At 45.6% G+C, this 22,713-nt stretch overlaps 1 protein-coding gene across 1 annotated transcript in view; it reads left to right on the top strand.

The window, feature by feature from the left end:
- Nucleotides 1–15,804, top strand: part of neto2a (neuropilin (NRP) and tolloid (TLL)-like 2a) — a gene marked incomplete at both ends in the record, with an annotated part of 33,387 nt that extends 17,583 nt beyond the window's left edge. Inside the window, 6 exons of the mRNA XM_080520237.1 lie at nt 2,551–2,598; nt 2,912–3,039; nt 5,630–5,858; nt 12,934–13,047; nt 13,202–13,332; nt 15,088–15,804. Of these exons, the coding sequence (XP_080376363.1) occupies nt 2,551–2,598; nt 2,912–3,039; nt 5,630–5,858; nt 12,934–13,047; nt 13,202–13,332; nt 15,088–15,804 (1,367 nt within the window). The remainder of the gene's footprint in view (nt 1–2,550; nt 2,599–2,911; nt 3,040–5,629; nt 5,859–12,933; nt 13,048–13,201; nt 13,333–15,087) is intronic.
- Nucleotides 15,805–22,713: the final 6,909 nt, after the last annotated feature.

The following is a 22,713-nucleotide window of genomic DNA, read 5'->3' as shown; positions in this document are numbered from 1 at the left end:
GGCGTCACTGATGAAATGGAGGCGAGTAGCCCTGCTCTGCACAGACTGCAAAGTACTTTCCAGACCACTGTCTAACAGATCTAAAGCCATTTTGGAGATGATTGTGCACACTGTGTGCCTGAAAGAACTATTATGGACAATCTTTTTCTCCTGCGAGATGTTTTTGATGTTTACTTGTCTAAAAACAATGTTAATGTTGGTATTGTGTGTTTGGACCAGGAGAAGGCTTTCGACAGGGTGGATCACGCATATTTGTTTTCTACACTCAGGGTTTTTGGTTTTGGTGATGGTTTTCTGTCCTGGATCAGCTTATTGTATAGTGGTGCACAAGTATTGGTGAAGGCAGGGGCAGGCCTGAGTCGGCCGGTCCCTGTGCAGCGGTGGATCAGGCAAGGCTGTCCCATTTCAGGACAATTTTAAAGTTTGGCTATTGAGCCCTTGCTGTGTAGGTCGAGAGAACGACTTGGTGGCCTCTCTTTACCTGGATCTTCGAACCTTGACTTTCACTTAACTGTTTGTGCTTATGCAGATGACATCAGAATCTTTGTGAAGAATCAGGGGGTTGTGCAATGCTTGCAGGATGCCCTGTCCCTATATGAGGAAACCTCTTCTGCACGGGTGAATTGGGGGAAACGTGTAGGTTTGTTGGTGGGACGGTAGAGGGATCAACCAATCCCCACTCTGCCTGGGGGGGAGCTTCAATGGGGGAGGGAGGGCTTGAAAATGCTTGGAGTGTTCTTGGGCATGGGGGAAGTTCGGGCAAAGAACTGGGAGGGTGTTAAGGAGAAGGAGTGTGCACGGTTGTCCAAATGGAAATGGCTGCTATCCCAGTATAGCGGAAGAGTCCTGGTTGCCAACAGCTTGGTTGCCTCGGCTCTTTAGCACAAGTTCAACATCCTGACACCACCAAAGTTCCCTGGTAGAGGACATTCAGAGGGCCATCATCGACTTCTTCTGGTCTGGAAAGCACTGGATTCATGCTGCAGCGCTATACCTGCTGGTGGCTGAAGGGGGACAGGGGTTGATTGACATCCAATCCAAAATTGCCTCGTTCAGGCTGCAGGCTGCACAAAGACTGTTGTACACACCTAGCCCAGGCTGGACTGATACAGCACGACTGCTGCTGAGGAGAGCCGAATGCCTGGGCTACGATAAACAGCTTATCATCCTGCAGCACAACAAGGCAGACCTTAGTGGTCTGACTCCGTTCTACAGCTCCGTACTGCAGGCTTGGTGGACTCTAAAGAGGGAGCACCCTCCGGTTCCCAATCCTGATATGTGGGTGTTTGAGGAACCTTTGTTCTTCAACCATTTCCTGAAGACTCAGACGTTGCAATCTGCCAGCCTGCGAGCAAGCCTCAGAGAAGCTGGCTGCACCAAACTGGGTCACCTGATGAAGATGACTGCAACATCCATGGATACCCTGAGAACGAGGAGCAACATCACCTCGACCAGGCTCCCCAGCAGAGTGATGGGAGAAGTCTGCACAGCCCTGCCACCTTCCCTCAGAACATTTTCAAAGAGCAGCAGCCTATGCAATCAATGGGATGAAGGAGGTAAATACAGCTTCCCCTCTCTGCTCATCACCCCAGCAGTGGAGGAGTGGCAGGAGGCCAGCTGCTGTCTTACATCCCCTCATCTGGACAATTTCAGGGATGCAGGGAGAAAACCCTTGCACCACCTCTCTGTGAAGATTCTTGACCTACAGTCTCTGGCAGGGTTGAAGGAGTCCAGGTGGACTGAGTTTCTTGGCATGGATGCTTCCCCGAAAGGCAGCTGGAGGTCCCTGTGCAAGCTGCCCGTCGAAAACCGGACAGCAGACCTCCAGTGGAGCGTCGTACATGGTGCGATAGCAACCAACAGGTACCGTGCACACCTGGATCCACGGGTGGGGGAGGAGTGTGTTTTTTGTACAGAGACAAAAACTCTATTTCATCTGTTTTCACAATGTCCCCGACTGTCTGCACTGTTTGAACTTTTAAAAATGTGGTTTCAGGGATTTGGGGAGGTTTTTTCTCTCAGTCTGTTTATATTGGGTCCGAAATACTGTGCAAAGAAGAAAAAAAAACTGTACAAACAATGATGAACTTCCTGTCTGCCACTGCCAAGTTGGCCATTTGGTTGACCCATAAAAACAAGTCACAGGGTGTTGGCAGTGTGGAGGTGGTACCGGTGCTGCAGGGTCTGCTGAAGGCCAGACTGAGAGTGGAATACAAATACTATAAAATGATGGACAATGTAATTGCCTTTCGGGAGATGTGGGCTGTTGGGGGGGGTTTGTGCTCAGTGGGGGATGAAGATGATGATTTGAAGATTTGTTTTTGACAAAGGAAACTCATTTTATTAGTTCAATTATGATTGTTGTAAAGTAAAATGCAATGTTTTAATTAAGGGATTTTTAAAAACCTAAAAAAAAATACCTCTCCTCTCCTCTCCTCTCCTCTCCTCTCCTCTCCTCTCCTCTCCTCTCCTCTCCTCTCCTCTCCTCTCCTCTCCCTCTTCCTCTGTGTGAATTGAGAATAATGTTTCTCTCTAATGTGATCATTTCAGACCCTGACTTCCATCTGCACGTGGGTGGACTGTTAAACCCCATCCCAGGTAAGCTCCCGGCTCCTCCTGTGAAAGAATACACACACACACGCACGCATGCACGCACACACACACACACACACACACACACACACACACACACACACACACACACACACACACACACACACACACACACACACACACACACACACACACACACACACACACACACACACACACACACACACACACACACACACACACTCCTCTGTCCTCCTCCTCAACCTGTCTTAATTTCTTCCTTTAATTCTGTCTGCTGTTCTCCCTTTTTACCAATACTCTAATTACTTTCTCCATGTGTCTCCTGTCCTCGGGTCAGACTGTCAGTTTGAGATTGGAGGATGGGATGGGATTATTCGCTCCAGTCAGGTGGAGGAGGAGGAGCGGGTGAAACCTGGAGATGCTCTGGACTGTATCTGGACCATCAAGGCCCCTCCTCAGTCCAAGGTCAGGACAAACACACCTTCCTGCTTTAACCCCTTGATTCAGGAGACGCATGCAGGCAGTATTAGCATCATAGCAGCTTGCTGACTCTCTCAAACTGCATGTCACTTCTGAGTCTCAGGCTACGTCTGGAATGTCCCTCCTGTCTCCTTATCTATCGACTTTCACTTAACCCCGTGGATGACGTCACACGGTCAAGGAAAGGAGTGAGAAGGGTTCCTAAAGTAGTCAGTGAAAGGTGTTCACGTTGGTGCGGCAGTCGGACCGAACTTTCACTTAGTGATGTCATAATAATGCGACACTGGCACAAGTTAGTGACGTGCCGTGGTGGGGGAAGAAACACAAGTTTCCGAAAATGGACAACAAAAAGCACATTTTAGGGTTTTAGATGATGTCAAGTTGTTCCAGCAGATTATTGCTTTGGTAACTTACATGATCTGCATCCTTTTTCCGCCATTGTCGTTTTCCGTAAACGTTCGGCTGAGCAGGTCCCTTTAAATGTCGCCGCAAGGAATTGTGGGGCAGCAGGAGCTTGCCTCCTTTGCGAAAGTGTGCATTAATGCTATCCTATGCTAAAGGAGGCTCTAAAGGAAGCAACGAACCTCCTTTTCTTTGCTTCTTGAGAATTCCGACAGTATTTGTCATGGCCGCTACACAAAACACTTCCGGGGTTCAGTGAAAGTCGATAGATAAGGAGTGAGGTGTGAAGTTTAACTTTTGAATCCCAAAGCAGAGACAGAGGCCGCAGGCGAGTTCATTTAATAAAAAAACAGGTCAAGAGCAGGCAGAAGAGTCAGGGAGCTGAAGAACTTCACTGGAGCAGGTAACACCAGAACACGAGGAATAAGCCACCAGCAGGACTGAACAGGAAGGAATAATCTGGCAGAATAGTGCTGAGCTCATCAGGCTTAAATACAGGGGTTGATTAGCAGACCAGTTGCAGGTTTCCCAGTCTGCAGCACCAGGAGCAGTCAGCCGCGCCCCCAGCCGCACACTGCTCTGCTGGAACAACAAAAAGGGAGGAGAGACATTTCGGACGTACCCTCAGTCTTGTTTTAGCAAATGCTGGTCACGTTGATTTTGTCTTTATGTTTGACTCGGTCTGATCATGGATTGATTTGAACAATTTAACTGAAACAGGCTGTTCATCAACTTCTCAAAAGTTTAAGACGAGCTTTAAAAAAAACACAATGAAAACTCCTCAAAACAGAAATTAAAGTGTCAAAAGGACTAAGTAAGAACTAGCTCCACCATTCTTGTTGACTGCTTGAAAAATGTGCTTCATCTGCTGGATGTGAGTTTCCAGAAGTCCAGTGGGAACGTTGCTTCAAGTGGTGACGATGGCTTCACAAAGGACTTCCACTGTCTGGAACTGATCCAGTCTACTTCCTTTGCCATTCCATTCTAAATGTTGCCAATCAGATTTAGATCAGGAGAACAGCAGAATGTCCAAAAGAGTGACGCTGTTGTCCTGGAAGACGTCCTTGGTCAGGCGGACATTGTGTCAGTCACGTACAGTCATAAAACATCTCCACATCGCCAACTGCTGTTTGATGCTCCGCCACAACCTGGAGTTCTTTTGTTGAAAAAGCACCAAATCCTGATGGCGCCGCCACCACCACTGTGGCACGTAGAACACATCTTGGGTGGCATCTCCTCGCCATGCCATTAACGTTGGAAGTCATCAGGACCATCAAGGTTAAATGTTTTCTCATCAGAGAAGAAAACTATCATCCAATTTTGAAAGTCCCATGTTTGGTGTCAAAACAAGTCCAAACTGACAATCTTGCGGCCTTAAGGAGACGTGGCCTTTGAATACTTTTTGAAGCCCTTCCCTCCCAGATGCCATCTGATGGTCACTGGGCTGCAGTCAGCACCAGTAATGTCCAGTCTCTGGACAGACAGCCAGTACGACCCTCCAGCTCGGCGTCAGTGACATGTTTTGACTGTCTCACTGCGTCCAACCTCAGCAGACAGAGAGACCGTTGTGAGAGACTTTACCTCTGCAGCTCAACAATCCTAAAACATTCAAAAACAGAGCTTTTTTTGCTTCTGCCATCAGGAGACACTAACAGCGTGATGACTTGGCAGGAAATTACATGGAATCCAAATTTGTGTGCAGATTTAGGTTTTTAAAGGCTTTGGTCTTACATTTTTGATCAGCTGGTGAACAGTCGGTTTCATTTACATTGTTGTTTTCAAAATATTGCCTACTCAGAATGTTTTGTCTCTTGCTGTCATTTCTTCTTTTTTAATTTCGAAACTCAACTTAGAACCTTTTTAAGATCCAACAGTCTAAAATGTAACATACGTCCTGCTATTCCAGTTCAGTTTAGGGAGAAAAAGAGAGGAGAGACAGACAGACTGTGGGTTGTTCGACCCCGGTCCAGATACAGTGGAGGGAGAGTTCTGCTCTGATCTAATTCTATTCTCCTCCTCGTTACTGTCTTGAAGTTTTTGATCGTTTTCTACCAGCTGCTTTCATGGAAACCTTCATGTTTGGGATTTTTTTCAGACAGCAGTGACGTGAACTGATGAATGGCCATACATTTAATGTTCCTGTGCTTGATTTCCTCCTTCTGTCCGTCTGCAGATCTATCTGCGCTTCATCGACTACCAGATGGAGCATTCCAATGAGTGCAAGAAGAACTTTGTGGCGGTATACGACGGCAGCAGTGCCATCGAGAACCTCAAGGCCAAATTCTGCAGCACTGTGGCCAACGACGTGATGCTGGATAATGGAGTCGGGGTTGTGCGAATGTGGGCCGATGAGAAAAGCCGTCTCAGCCGCTTCCGGATGCTGTTCACCTCCTTCATCGACCGTGAGTCAGCCTTCTTATGCTTTCATTCATCCTGACAGTTCTTTCTGTTGGACTGTGTCACTCTGTCTGCCATGAGGATGCAGGTTTGATGCTTTGATGGTTATATGCTTTTGTTGGAAGAACTTCTTTCGAGTCACTGATTCATCTGTTGTTACATATGAATGCTGCAGCTGGGACGCAGTTTTGTAGGTCAGCATGATCCTGATTCCCTCAACACAAGGCCAACGATGCTGTTCTATTGGCTTTTATGGTTGCTTGTTTGAATAAAAGTAACTGCTAATCATAATCAGCAGTCAAGCAACAGCCCATTAAGGTGCTAGCTCTTTATTACATCACAATACATCACATTACATTGCATTACATCACATCACATCACAACACAACACAACACATTACATTACATCACATTACATCAAAACACACTACATCACATCACATTGCATTACATCACAACACAACACATTACATCACATTACATCAAAACACATTACATCACATCACATTGCATTGCATCACATCACATTACATTACATCACATCACATTAACATCTTTGCATGTTGAGTTTGTGAAAAGATGAACTCTAAAGGCAGCTGGAGAAGGTTTCCCCATCATCAGACTGAACAGGCTTTATAATGTCTAACTAATCTATCTCCTACAATCAAAACATATAAACCTTTGCATTGACATAATAGAAATAATGTCTCCACTGGACAAATTGAGGCCTTTGTACAAGTCTCAGTGGATGAATAAATTACAAAATATGTGACATTGCTTTTCAGATATGTATGATATGAACAATAAAATAGCAAAGATATCGATATAATTAACAAAAAATGTCACCCCTGTTGGGATTTATGGTTGGTTATTAGCGCTAAAATTACTGTAAGTAATAGATTACTGAAAGTAATAAATCACTCGACGTTATTTATGAAAAATTAAAATTATTAATGGAAGTAAATTGTCATTCACTCATTAACAACTCCTCGAGTAATTGAGTAATTACTCAAAAGTTAATAAATTATCAAACATAATTTATGAATGAAAAATTATGAATTTTAATAAATGTGTTTATCAAATAATAATGGAATCGGGGCACCACCAGCTAAACTGGAAATGGCTAGTACCAAAATATCCGTCTCAGACGCCAGAGGGAGGCAGGGGTCTAGTTCGGGGCGGTGACCATGACGATCAATAGGGTAGAGAGAGTGCAATGACTCGATGCGACCACCAGGTGAGCGTAAAGAGAGATTGCGATGAACCGCGCAGCCACTAAAAGCGCTCAACTCGCTCTTTCTGGGAACGCGGCAGTTGCTTGGCAACCAGATAAACAAGACGGCTGTCGCACGCATGCGCGGGGCATGCGCGGGGCATGCGCTCTCACCAGGGCAAAATCATTACTGTAACGCCGGAGTTTAATTGGATGTTGAGACAGACAGTTAAACTCCGTTGACGATACGGATGTATCACGGTAGCACAAGTTAGCAGTTCAGATGCTAATTGTGGCTATATGGAGAGCTTGTCTCGATCAGTTAACACACGTGGTGACGAGATATACGCACGAGGGGTTAAAGAAGGAGAGTATTAGCTTCAGGCTAATCTAACAATGCTGCCCGGACAAAACCTCACTTACTGTTTGTGGGGCATGCAGTTGTTCAGCACCAATCATGGGCGGTGCGGTGCTGTGTGTGACCATGGTAACTTGTCCGTTTTTTAATTTATTGACACTAGTAGAAAAAGAAAATCAGAATGTTGGAAGGAAAAAAACCCCGATAAAATCATATGTATGTATTAATATATACTGTATATCTGCCCTTCTGGATGCCAGCTATTTATTCAGTTGAATCATTTATTACATTTATTTTCTGATTCAAATAAACCTCAAAAACAACACACATAATCGAGAATAAGGAGACCAGGGCCACGAAAAACTAATGTGTACTTATTGTTTATTTTCCTCAGAAGTGTTTCAGCATTTTACTATGAATACATGATGCTCCCCCATGGTTCAGCTGAGCCTCCAGGTCCTGGAGCGGGTGGAAATAGTGCGCATGCGCATCTGAATCAAATCTGTAGCGATGCGTCCCGTTGAAGAGGGGAAAAAAAGAAAAGGAAAGAAAAAGTAAATCCAGGGATTTTCGACTTCTTCAGTGAGGTTAGAAAGGCCCAGCCTGGTCCGCGTGTGTTACCACACGGCTCTCTGCTTCCCTCATTCGTAGCTCTGCGTCTGGCCTGACGTGAAACTGTCTTGAAAAGGGTTTGTTCTTTTTCGTTGTTCCTGTGCATCATGTTCCTGCCCCCGGCTGTGCTCGGGATGGCCTGAGCCAGTCAGAGTGGGGTTCACCTCAGAGCTTCCCGGGTGGGTGCTCCGGTTGGTGATGGAGGCCTTGGATCCCCCTGGCGCTGGGGAGCAGTGCTGTAGCTTGGGGAGAGTGCCCCCCCCCCTGTCAGGGTTACGTGACCAATGGCGAATTTTACAGTTTCCATGGTTCACCCCACCCCAATTCATCCTGAGGATGAGGGATCCATGGATGCACAGGGCCCAACACCCCCCTTTGACAAATAAGCCCCGTCTCCACCGCACAGAAAGTACCACCCTAGACGGGTTTAAACCGCTCCGGCTCGCGTCTCACGACATGGAATGCAGTCTAAACCGCTCTAGACCGCTCCAAAGGCGACCGCTTTTTCGCTACCCATACGTTGGGGTGCCGGGGACCATGGAACGGGTCTGAGTTTGAGCTGCTGTCTGCTGATTGGTCAGTGATTTACGACACGCCCTCAATATTTTAATGTGCTGGCTGGATGAAGCCTCTGCTGTCAGTGTGGTCAGCTGTGCACTGGTTGTTTTTATTTTCATTTTCTTTTCTTTGCTGCTCAACTTTAGTGTTTGTTGTGAAAGAGCGACTTGAGGCAGGGGGAGACCGGGGGGAGGGACTTTGCATCGCGTTGGAGTTTTCTGTTAGCAGCATAGCGCTGGCCGTGGCGTGGATGCGCGTCCGGGACACCGGAGTCTGGAGCTTTCGTCTCCGGCGCTGACCGCGCTCCGGCAGCTCCGCTTTCCAGAGGCGGTCAGCGTTCTGTTCAGCCGCGGTCAGTGGCGCTTTATCGCGGGGACGGACCGCGGAAGCCATGAAAAGGAGCTCGGAGCTTGGGGCGGAGTGGAGAACCTCCTGCAGAAAGCTCAGACTCCCGTGTCTGTGCCTCAGCCAACCAGGGGGAACGCTCCGGCCACTTGCCCCGCACTCGAGCGCTCAGTGCGGGGCACGTCGCCCGGCAAGTGGCTGAGCGACTCGCTCTCTCAAAACAAACACGGAAGTTGCGCTGCAGCTCTCCGCTGCAAAAAATGACTGCTGCAAAAAATGACTGCTGCAAAAAGTAACTTTTTTTTTTCCGCTGCAAAAAATAACAGTGCAAAGTGGAGAATTTAAACAACAACAGAGGATTCATAAGATCTACATCTGACGACGTTCTTTTCTGTTATAATGTCACATTTCTGCGGAGCTCATAAGCCCCGCCCACTTTTCATGCTCCTCTCTGCAGTGGAGACACGACCCAAAATTTCGGTCGGGGTTAGTGCTTCCGAACTGCTCCGTACCGCTCCGCTCCGCCCCGGCACTTGTGTGCGGTGGAGACGGGGCTATAGTCCTGCACTGATATATGATCTAAAGCCGTGTTTCCACCGCACAAAAAGTGCAGGGACGGAACGGAGCGGTACAGCAAAGCGTAACTGGAGCCAAATCTGGTACCCGTTTCCACTGCAGAAAGGAGCTTAAAAAGTAGGCGGGGCTTAGAGCGCCACAGATATGTGACGTTACAACAGTCGTTTCAGCCAGGCTCAGCCATCTGGATCTTATGAATCCTCTGTTGTTGTTTACATCCTCCACTTTGTTTTGGTAACTTTGGTAACAGTTGTTTTGGTAACTTTTATTTTTTGCAGCTGCAGAGCTGCAGCTGCAACTTCCATTGTTGGTCCAGAGAGAGCGAACACTCCGGTGACTTGCCCCGTACCCGTAGCGCGCCCCGGCTGGCCACGGCACAGAGCCGTGGCCAGCCGGGGCGCTGCACCGGGACACGGGAGCCCTGAGCTTTCTGATCAAATGCCGGACACGGATGCTGCTCCGAGCATCTCTTTGCATCGCGTCCGCCTTCTGCCCGACCACTGGCCGCTGCATCGCATTTAAACAGACGCTATGCTGCAAACAGAAAGCTCCAACGCGATGCAAAGTCCCGAGACCCGGCCTCCCCCTGCCTCACATCTACTCTTTCACGACCAACACGAAAGTTGAGCAGCAAAGACAAGAAAAACAAAAACAAACAACAACCAGTGCAAAGCTGACCACAGTAACAGCAGAGGATTCATTCAGCCGACATATTAAAATATTGAGGGCGTGTAGTAAATCACTGACCAATCAGCAGACGGCTCCTCAAACTCAGACCCGTTCCCGGGTACCCCGACGGAGTTGTAGCGGAAAAGCGACCCCCTTTTGGAGCGGTTGTTTCCGGAAAATCACAAATGGGGCTTAATAGTGTAATAAGGACAATAGTAAAAATTACAGACCTCCATTATTTGAAAGTGCCAAAACTTGCAAATCAGCAGTTTATCAAACATTGTTTTCCCCACTTTATATCCTGACAAAAACGATAATGCATTCAGCCAGCGTGAAGTACTTATTTCGTAGAAAAGTTCACTGATTCATGTTACTCACATCCTGCTTATAAAGTGAATCTTTTGGCACAATGTTCATTTCAAACTATTTCAGAGGTGAATAATGCAGTTTTGTAAGTTTTTAACTCTGTTAGAGTTTCTCCTTTTCCTCCAAGCAGTGTGAATGGAGGACACACACACACACACACACACACACACACACACACTCACTCACTCACACATACAATTACACTGCCCCATGTTTGGAACGCAGATATGAGAAACCAATTATTTAGTCCAGCATTTTTCTGCAGATGTTGAAATGCATGTCAGAGCATGGCACTTAGCCCATTATAGGTCTCTTACAACAGGGAAATACACATTTATTGTGTCTGTTATGGTGAGAAGAAGAACTGAGTGGGGTTAATGGATCTGGGTGGAAGTAATTAAACACTAAGCATCTTCGTGTTTGAGGGACAGGGACCTTTACACACGCTGTTAAAGGTTCTCCACGAAGTGCCAGAAACTGCCAGCTGAATTATTTTTTCTGTAATATTTTCATTAAATGCCTGAATGCGCTGAGATATTATTTGTCACATTCTCCTGCACGCTTCCCAAACCCTGTGTGAATGTTAATGTTGTTTTCATCAGAAAGCCATAACCAGTGCAGTCAGAACTTAATGGCTTATACATTCAGGGTTTATGCAGAGAGTCCTTAGGACCATTCACATCCTCCTGAATTCTGATCACACAGCTCAGAGAAATATGAAGAAACCGTGAGTATAATAACAAAGGCAGACTATCGAGAAAGACAAATATCACAAGCGTTTAACGAAGGCATGAACAGTTGTATTTTTTAATGCCAATGGATCTTTAAAAAAACATTTCTTTACCTTTCAGGTGATAATCAGCATCAGGGTTTTCACTATCAGTGTACGTAGAGTGTAACTGTGTTCACAGCTGCTGTTGTATTATGTTAGATAATATGCCGTATGGTTCTGGATCGTTGTCTGATATCGACCGGCAATGTTTTATTGAACTTGTGTTGTGTGAATGTGGCTCCTCTACAGTCAGTGGTCTTATAATTCAATAATAAATGTGGTGCTCTATATCTGTTTAAGTGTTTGTGTAGAAATATTCCTAAAACACTCACTAAAATAAGTGTGGACTAAACAGCTTAAACCTCAGATTCTTCAATAATTCAGGGCCATTATATGTATATGCACATCAAATAAAGATATTGCATTAAACAACAACAATACTGAGAACTGCCATCCAACATTAGATTGTGTTATTCACAGCAAAGTATAATAAAGATAACTTACTGACTGGTATTCATCGTCTGCACTGAAAAGAGGGCAAATGCTGTTTATGCTTAGTATATGAAAATAATAGCTCCTCTGTCAATAGCTATTTCTTCCTAAGTGCTAATATTTATTTCAATTCATCATTGTTTGTTGAGAAGAAGACATAAAATGATGCACCAGTAATCAGAAGTGCTCTCTGTGCTGATAAAATCTATTTCTGAGACCCTGTGTGGGTTTTCACTGGCAGATAAACATGATCACAATCAATCCAGATCAATTGAGCCATTTAAGAGACACATTAAAGGCGTCAAGTTCCCACAGCCATGCCTGTATCGTACAACCAGCAGTCCTGATGGTCTCCTCACACCAGTATAGGCAGATGATGGGATAAAGGTTTAGATGTAATTCTCCTGAGAATGAGAAACTGCAGTTTCTCAGCCTTCCTCAGCCTCACCCACTCATAGGAATCATCTTCAAAGCATCTGTAATCTGCCTCTGCCTCTCAGCCTGTCGACTCCGCCTGCCGACTGGCACAGCATCGATCTCCTGAGCCCAGCAGCCAGCAACAATTACCAGTCGTCTCTGTCTCTGCCGTCACGCTCCTCATTCAATAACACACAGTCACATTAATGTGGTGTGGCCCTCCCCCTGCCTTCAGTGACAACTTCAATCCTTATGTCAACCTCTCTCTCAAGATGAAGTCCTGACTCAACACTTGGACTGCAGGAGTTGATGAGAATCACTTGAAGAGAATATAAGTAACTGTGTCTGTCTAATTTGAATCGACGTGCATATATCTGACACATTCACCTGGATGACACCCACTGATCCATGTAATCCACGCTGTCCCTCCGTGTGCCTGCAGGGAATGATGGCGCATTAGCTTGTGAGTGCCGTCTCCATTAGGCCTCGAGTGTTTCCATCTTTTATTAACGGCCTCCTCACAGTTCCAAATTATTGTTCTTTTATGTTTTTTTTATGTTCTTAATGTTTTTATCGTGACAATAGCTGCCGGTCATCTTCACACTGCAGCCATCTTTTACCCTGTGCTGTGAGACAGATGTTCTTCTTCTGCAGCTTCGTCTCTCATTTCCATTTTCTCTGTATGTTTCCTTCAACCTGCAGCTCCCTGCACTGCCAATACCTTCTTCTGCCACAGCAACATGTGTATTAACAACTCCCTAGTGTGCAACGGAGTTCAGAACTGTGTCTACCCATGGGATGAAAACCACTGCAAAGGTGAGGGTCTTCTGTTTCCACTCTTTCAGGTTTCAGTAGGTCTGATAGAACTTGCTGCTGCTCCCTTCTCCTTATTGGACCCTGGCTGTTTTTTTTTTTAAATGTCCTATTTCCTTGTTGATCATCATTTACCTCTCGTCTCTTCTGTCTGCAGAGAAGCGATCGAAGGGTCTTTTCCATCAGATCACTAAAACCCACGGCACCGTCATCGGGGTCTCCTCGGGAATCGTTCTGGTTCTGCTGATCATCTCCATCCTGGTCCAGATGAAGCAGCCAAGAAAAAAGGTATCCAGTCCTTTAGCCCAGCGCATTTGTAAAGTTCTATGCTCCCAGTTTCCTGATTCAGTGGAGCTTTCTCATATATTTTTCGACTAGTCTGTGATTTACACAAGTTTCTTACTCAGGAAGCCATTATTTATGACAGTCATGAAGTGGGTAAAGTAATTGGTTGGTCCTGTAGAGTGGATTTTTTCCTGACTGGAGCAAAGATTTACCTAAATATTGACTGAGATGCAGTGGTGGTTGGTGATACATTTCTTAGGTGGGGGCTCTTCATTATTATTCAATTCCAGCCAATATTAACTTCATTTAAATACACTACGTATATATACCTCATTACAACAATCTTGCTTTTTTTTAGATCAAGAAAGGCCCCCAGTGATGTAAAATGTTGTACTTTTAAACAGCTAGTGAATAGAGAACACAGATTGGTACTCTTTTTTTAAAAGTAAGCAAACACAAGCAGAAACACAAAATGTGTTTTGGAGCTGGTTTACTAAAAATAACAGTGAGTCTGAGTTTAGAGAAAATCAAAGGTTTATCAGATATACTTTCAAACAACACATCAATCCATCATTCAAAGCGTTTGAAAGAAACCTCAATAAAGAATTGCGAAATAAACTGTGCTTTTTAAAGCTCTTCCAGTCATTAATAAATATGAGCATATCTAAACATTTATAAACACATTTGATAAATTATGAACACATTTCTGCTCGTGTGCTCTATTAGCCATAAAATGGCTAATGTTGGTAACTCTGAAACTAAACTTTGTTTAAATGCATAATCATTAAAAACTAGAATGAATTTGAGAATATCAGTCAACCCAAACTCACTTATACTGTTTACCACTGAAATCAGGTATTTCCTTATTCATAACAGCTGGCATGTCTTGTTTGATAATACTACTACAGTGATACTGTTTGAACATTTTCACTGAAATATTTGTTGAATCAATTTCAGAATCTCAAGAATTTATTTTATATACTTTCACAGTTCTTTAAATCACACGTCAACATTCAAAGCTGAGCTATAGCTCAGCTTTGAATGTTGACTGATCGTTACTGTTACTGATAGTTTAACATCACGACAATTAAAATCCTAATAAGTAACTCAGTGTTTGATAGTTTTGATCAGGACCGAAGTTAATCAAAAGTGTAAACCTGCAGTGTGTGGACACATGTTTGTTCTTGACGTCTTCAGCGAGTCGGACGTGTCATTACCAGCTCAGGGCCAAGACAACAATGAAAAACATGGATGAAACTGTCCGTAATAATGTCTGAAGGTTGATTTGTGTCATTAAACTCACAAGCATGTACAATATGTGAAACATTGAAGTGGCACATGCAAAGTGCTTTAAGTTTCCTTATGAATTTTGCTGATTACTCAGAAAAGAAACCTTTATTTTCAACACCCTCACACAGTTCATCTTAATGTGATCCAGAGTTGCTGACATTTTGACTGAGACTTTCCATTAAAAACATGATCTGTAATATGGATTTTGGTGAATTAGGAAAAAAGAATCTGATTATTACAGAGTGTGTGCAAAGACTCAATGATTGAATGGATTGTATGGAACTGAAAATGCCATTCACTTCATTTGAATGCATTTCAGCTGCTTTGTATGACTTGAAGGTTGGTCAGTTACACATTAGCTAAAAGACTTTTCTTTTCTGTGACTGTACTGACAGTGATGTCTCCTCCTCCTGTGTCTTAATAATGACCAGCGTGTTGTAGTTTATTGGGTTCTGCTCTTTGTTTCAGGTTGTAGCTCGACGTCCAGGTGTCTTCAATAAGGCTGGTTTTCAGGAGGTCTTCGATCCTCCGCACTATGAGCTCTTCTCCCTACGGGACAAGGAGATCTCCTCAGACTTGGCGGACCTGTCTGAGGAGCTGGACAGCTTCCACAAGCTGCGGCGCTCCTCCACCATGTCCCGCTGTGTCCACGAACACCACTGCGGCTCGCAGGCCTCCGTGGCCACAGGCGGAGGCAGCATGAAGCACAGCCGCACCACCCTGAGCTCCATGGAGCTGTCCTACCACAACGACTTCTCCAAGCCGCCACCCATGAAGACCTTCAACTCCACCGCCAGCTACAAGAAGAGCTGCTACGGCTACAAGCAGCACTCACAGACTCACGACTGCGACCAGCAGGTCATCGAGGACCGAGTCACGGAGGAGATCCCCTGTGAGATCTACGGGCGCGGGCCCGGGGGCACTGCAGGAGGAGCGATGGGAGGAGGAGGCCCCTCGGGGATTGCCGGAGGAGGAATCGGTGGAGCGGTCGGAATCACCGGAGGAGTGGCCATGGCCGGCGGCATGGGCATGGGAGGAGGAGGGGGCATGGCCGGACCCAGTGGCATCGCTGGAGGCATCGGGATGGCGGGGGCCTGCGGGACCCTCAGCGTTCGTGGGAACAGCGCTCGAAACAGCACCACCATAGTGGACCAACAGCAGCGCTCCATGTCCATGGACTTCTAGTTGGAGAAGAGGGATGAAGAGGAGGAATGCAGGTCCACCTTGCATTCAACTCATCAACAAAAAAAAGAAAGGAGCAGTACAGTGGAACTGAGCCGTTTCCTCTCCCACCATCTGTTTTCAAGTTCCAGTTTACACTCCAGGTTTGCTTTCATGCTCATGTGGAGGCTCCGAATGGAGCAGAGACAAGAAGAAACCACACCTTCTGTGTTGAGCCACCACGGCTGACCTCTGACCTCAGTCTTTCTCTGCTTCTACCTGTTAGAGGCCTCCTGGCATGTCGGCTTCCTTCAGAGAATGACTGGATTTTTACATGTATTCACCCACCATGCACAGATATATGATATATGATCTATAGTGCGTCTTCTAATAATTTATTTTTGTCGGTGTACTGTACCAGTATATATCAGCCCCATGACAATGCTCGGCTTTTAACTCTTTAATCTTTTTCAATTGTTGCTCAGATACTTTAATGGAAGCAAAATCTTGATGACATAGTGGTGTTTGATGATCATTGAAATATGATGATGAAGATGATGATGATGATGATTATAATGCCCCACTCAGTCTCTCCTCAGGAAGAGCACATGAAGAGACTGTCCTATTTTGGTAAGAAATACAGAAAAATATACTATTTCTCCTCAGTGAGTTTTATAGTGTTTGAGGATGTCCGGCTGAGAGTGGTCATGTGTGGTATGTGAAACGTGGACTGGATTGAGATAGAGACCATACCCCCCCCTCAACTCCCTGGTCCTCCTCCCGAACCTTTAACAGGAGAAAATGTATCTTCTCAATCTCCTCTCATGAACCAAGTATGTAAAACAAGCACAACCTGTTCCCCTCGAGTGTTAGCCTTTATGATTTTAACCACTCGTTGTATAATTTCATTCTGTTGAATTAAATGAGAGCTTACCCACCCCCACTGCCTCAGCCTGTCTGTTCAGTGTAACCTAGAAAAACCTCCATGTGGAAACCGCCACAGGCTGCAGATGTCTTCTCAAGGTGAGAGGCACATTGTGACATGCTGATGAGAGGAGAAACTGCCTGCTGTCTCCTGGAGGATATTTATCCTTTATTGGGATGAACGGCTATTTGTTAACTTCCACTTTTCTTTCTGCTTCTTCCAGCTAACAATGGTGAGTGATAACATAGAAGTACATGACAAAACTACAGGATACTGCCGCTTTAAATTGATCATGAATTGAAATAAACTCTGAAATGTTTTCTTCTTTTCCATTGAAAGTTGTGCTTACGATGACCTGATCCATGTTCTTATGTCAAAAACTGATTTAATCAAGTCACATTTAATCAAATCGCACAAAAAACAATTGACGACTGACAGATTTGGGACATATTATTCATTAACTTGTTATAATAAAAATCTGTGATACTGATTGATGAACTATCATATTCTCTGACAGAAACACAGAAATATTTACCATTTAAACACATTCTAAGCTATAAATCATTACATTATTTACATCTTGGCCAATTGGTCACATTCCCACACAAATTTTAGAATAAACTAGAACATTTCAGAGGAAATGTTTTGTACCTGGCTTTGATCTTAGCATCTCCCTGGCAACAGACATTGATCTTCTTTTATCTCCTCCATGAGGTGCCTCGCCTGTCCGCTTTGCTGGAGCATTTTTTTGCAATTTTCTCAGAACTGGTTAACCAAATTATTAACAAAACTTGGAGCAACCTATTCCTGAAGGTTCCTGCACATTTTGATGTGCTTTTTCTGTCTGTGCTCCAAATGGTGCAGAATAAGTTACGCTGCAAAAAAACTGAACAGTAACAAAATTAAAATGGGATAGTAATCTTTGGAAGGAATGGAAGGAGGAGAAGTAAAGGAGATACTGGAGTGGGGAGGAAGATGAATGGGTGGAAGATGTTTAAATGGCTTCCTAAAGGCACCAGGTCTATTGGGGAAAATATAGAGTGGCAAGAATTGTATAGACTTGTTTAAACCAGCAGATGGCGGCGATGCAACTTCATGGATGCCACCTGCCTTTAAACTCAAAAGAAGAAGAAGCTGAAGATAGAGATCTTTAAGTACCTTCCCACTGAGGCAGGAACAAGAATAAAAAGAGCAATCAGAGCTCTCTGACCTCTGCCAAGGCTAGACATGTGTACAGGGAAATTACACATATTCCACATCAATGGGATAAATGGGTTGGTAGTACCAGCGCTTAAATTTTATCCCTCAGCATACCGGGACTTTTTTCTAGCATTTTCCAGACTATAAGCCACTACTTTTTTCACACACTTTGAACCCTGAGGCAATGAAGCTAATTTATGGATTTTTTATGGGTTAATGAGCTTCAGATCTCTAATACATGGGCGCATCGATGCGTTCAGATGCGTCACGTAACTCCGACCTGCTGCGTTCCATGGCTGCACTTCGTGGCTGATCAATGGGGGGAAATCTCCCTCATCAGAGTCACACTTGGCAAATACTTTATCAACAGAGATAAAACCTCAGTGTTTGTTTATTTTTGCCATAATTGCCTTCTCTCTCTCTCTCTCTCTCTCTCTCTCTCTCTCTCTCTCCCTCCCTCCCTCCCTCCCTGTCCCTCTCTCACCATTCCGTAGCCCCACCATGGAAGCCTTGTTTAAAACTGATTTTTTTTTTCTTCAAAAAAACAACAATAAATGCAATTACCACAATCCCTCAGTAAAATGAATGCTCTGTTACAACTTGGACACCTGTGGCTTACAGACAAGTGCGGCCGATATGAAATGATAGATCGAGAGAGCAATAGCTCTCTCGATCTATCAAGATGGATCTATATACGTAAAAACATCACCAGTTGCATGCACAGTGACACCCTAAGATGGGCTAGAGCCCTTGCCCTGTCAAAGCTTTTTTATTTTATTTTAATAGTGTACACTATACACTGTACTGTTTGTGGCCCATATCAACGTTATCATCAACCGCATCAACATTTTTCACACTTAAATGACACCCTATACATACATTGCTATACAGGCAGATTGTTTTCAGCAAACTGCACCACATTCTTGTTCTACATGCCCCAGGTACCATTTTTTAAATGGATTCACTGTAGCATTTTTTCCCAATTACACACTTAAATTACACCCAATACATGCAATGCAGTACAGGCTAATTATAAAAAGAATCCCCACAGAGACAATAGGAGTATAAACACAGTATTAACAGGCTGCTGTGTAGTGACATCCACTCATCTCTCTCTCTTTCTCTCTCTCTCTCTCATTCTTTCCTTTGATTTATTTTTAAATCAGCCCATATCTAAATAAATATTCAATTACTTACACAATGTGCCTGTACGTTTTATTTATTTACTTTATCTCAAGCTGCTATAATAAGGCAGCAGGTGGTTCTCCACGGCCGAAATGTTTCAGTGAGTACCTGCCCCCTAAAATGTCTGTGCACGCCGCTGAATAGCCTGTTTTTGTGCTGTATTTATATGACAGACAGACAGCATGTCATTAAGGGGAGTATCAGCACCTTTTTATTTTCACTTAAAGCATTGTTCCACATCTGGATCAACGGCCTTCATTCATTTAGTTTTTTGGTGATCCCATGATTTTATTTCATAATTATTATGGAGCTTCACTCACTCACTTGTGGGTCATGTCTGCTGGTAACTAAAACTGTCTGTAGGGCCATTCTGATGTAGAGTTTATAGAGGGAGGAGGGAAGATGTTGGTGGTTTGTGGAGTTGATGGAGGGAGGAGGGACGACACTAATGGGTTGTGGAGTCTAAGGAGACTAAGCTTGTCATAATATATAGTGAAATGAACTGCTACCTTATCGTGGTAAGGTAGCAGATCACCCGAATGATCCTCGGAGCTATGTTGTCGGGGGGCTTTTTGCCCCCCAGTAGGCTCTCCCGAGGCAAACAGATCCTAGGTGACGGGTCCGACTAAAAGCAGTCCAAAACAACCCTATGGACATACACCACAATGGAGAAGTGATGTCGCCTGGTTTGGCACAGCCGGGGCCCCACCCTGGAGCCAGTCCGGGGGTTGAGGCTCCTCTGCGAGCGCCTGGTGGCTGGGCTCTGGCCCGCAGGACCCAGCCAGGCTTAGCCCAAAGGGATGACCCTCCTCCTCATCCTCCTGTGTGCCCACCACTCACAGAGGCTGCCGTAGGGGTCGGGTGCAGTGTGGATTGGGTCAATGGCAGGGGCCCCAATCCCCGGAAACAGAACCTGGTTTTCGGGACGTGAAATGTGACCTCGCTGTGGGGGAAGGAGCCAGAGCTTGTGTTGCCCTGTGTTGCCCTCTTCTCTGGAGTTGCCCGCGGTGTAAGGCGGCAGGCTGGCGTGGGCTTGCTTATTTCCCCACAGCTGAGCCACCATGTGCTGGAGTTAACCCTGATGAACGAGAGGGTTGCATCCCTACGCCTTAGAGTAGGGGACAGGTTTCTGACTGTTGTCTCGGCCTATGGACCAAATAGCAGTTCAGAGTACCCAACCTTGCTGGAGTCCCTGGGAGGGGGGCTGGATAGTGCTCCAACTGGGGACTCCATTGTTCTCCTGGGGGACTTCAACGCTCACGTGGGCAATGACAGCGAGACTTGGAAGGGGGTGATTGGGAGGAACAGCCTCCCCGATCTGAACCCGAGTGGTGTTCTGTTATTGGACTTCTGTGCCAGTCACAGTTTGTCCATAACGAACACCATGTTCGAGCACAGGGGTGTCCATAAGTGCACGTGGCACCAGGACACCCTAGGCCAGAGGTCAATGATAGACTTTGTGGTCATGTCATCTGATCTCCGGCTTGATCTCTGGTCTTGGACACTCGGGTAAAGAGAGGGGCAGAGCTGCCAACTGATCACCACCTGGTGGTGAGTTGGATGCGCTGGACCGGGAGGAGGCGGGACAGACTCGGCAGGCCCAAACGTGTTATGAGGGTCTGCTGGGAACGCCTGGCCGAGCCCTCCGTCCGCGCAGCCTTCAACTCCTACCTCCAGGAGAGCTTCTCACAGATCCTGGGGGAGGCTGGAGACATTGAGTCCGAGTGAACCATGTTCTCCACTTCCAATGTCGAAGCTGCTGCTCAGAGCTGTGGCCGCAGGGTCTCTGGCGCCTGTCGTGGCGGCAATCCCCGAACCTGGTGGTGGAAACCGGAAGTAAGGGATGCCGTCAAGCTGAAGAAGGAGTCCTATTGTGGCATTGTTAGTTCATAGGACTCCCAAGGCAGTCAACAGGTACTGGCAGGCCAACCGAGCCGCAGCCCGGACTGTGGTGGAGGCAAAAACTCGGGTCTGGGAGGAGTTCGGAGACGCCATGGAGTCGGCCCCGAGGAAATTCTGGCAAACCGTCCGGCGCCTCAGGAGAGGGAAGCAGTTCTCCACCAACACTGTTTACAGTGGAGGTGGGGAGCTGTTGACCTCAACTGGGGATGTCGTCGGGTGGTGGAAGAAATACTTCGAGGACCTCCTCAATCCCACCACCACGTCTTCCGTTGAGGAAGCAGAGGCTGTTGTGGTGGCAAAGCACCGGAAGTGGATGAGATTCGCCCAGAGTCCCTTAAGTCTCTGGATGTGCAGGGACTGTCATGGCTGACTCGTCTCTGCAACATCGCGTGGCGGGCGGGGATAGTACCTCTGGACTGGCAGACTGGGGTGGTTGTTAGGGCCTCCAGGTGGATGAGGGCTGTGTGGAGGCGAAATGAGATCTGTTTGCTCTGGGGGATGGCTCTGTTGCAAGATGGCGCCGCTGTGTGTTGCTGGCCTCCGTCTGCTCCTACAATGGCTAATATTTCTATTGTTTTTAACACTTAGCAGTAGGGATGCTCGATATTGGCTTTTCTACCGATATCCGATATTCCGATATTGTCCAACTCTTAATTTCCGATACTGATATCACCGATACCGATATATGCTGGCTTTTTATATCAAAACTGTTAGGTAACAACAACATAAAATATCTCCTACTGTGGAATTAACACATTATGCCTAATTTTATTGTGATGCCCCACTGCATGCATATGTGAATCAAACATGGCTTTCCAAATGTACACACTGAGAAAAATAAGAGAACAACAACTTAAATTAGGGAAAAAAGTGCCATATTTATTTAGTGTTAGAGAGAAACCTCAACAACAAACTCAACAACACCACAGACAATATAAAAAAAAAGGAAGAGGCATATCTTCAGTCCATTAGTTGTAAACAGTCAATGAATGAATAACTGGACATAACTTGTCAAATAATAGACTCAAACTGGACTCAATCTCTTTTAAGAGTAACAAAATAGTGCAAATATAAACAAGAAAGGCACAGAAATGCTCACAAAATTAAAACAGCCCTCCTTTAAAGTGCAACAAAAACAAAGACGCAAGTACCTGACTGCACCCTGCACCAGTGTTGACAGTGAACGACTGTTTGACTCGTCCATATAACTGGTCTATTTCTTTTCCCCATGTCCTCATGTGTAAGAGGTAGATTTTTCTGTATGAATACAAGCATCTCAGCATCTCAGCAATGTATGAGATTTCTCTTCTCATCAATGATGTGGGCAACAGTGCTGAACACTGGTTCACCGTCAACACTGGTGCAGGGTGCAGTCAGGTACTGGTACCAGTGCTGAACACTGGTTCACTGTCAACACTGGTGCAGGGTGCAGTCAGGTACTGGTACCAGTGTGAACAGTGGTTCACTGTCAACACTGGTGCAGGGTGCAGTCAGGTACTGGTACCAGTGCTGAACAGTGGTTCACCGTCAACACTGGTGCAGGGTGCAGTCAGGTACTGGAACCAGTGCTGAACACTGGTTCACTGTCAACACTGGTGCAGGGTGCAGTCAGGTACTGGTACCAGTGCTGAACAGTGGTTCACTGTCAACACTGGTGCAGGGTGCAGTCAGGTACTGGTACCAGTGCTGAACACTGGTTCACCGTCAACACTGGTGCAGGG

The sequence above is a fragment of the Blennius ocellaris genome (assembly GCF_963422515.1).
Source record: "Blennius ocellaris genome assembly, chromosome: 1".
NCBI classification, from domain to species: Eukaryota; Metazoa; Chordata; class Actinopteri; order Blenniiformes; family Blenniidae; genus Blennius; species Blennius ocellaris.
This window is presented reverse-complemented; position numbering and strand designations above follow the sequence as displayed.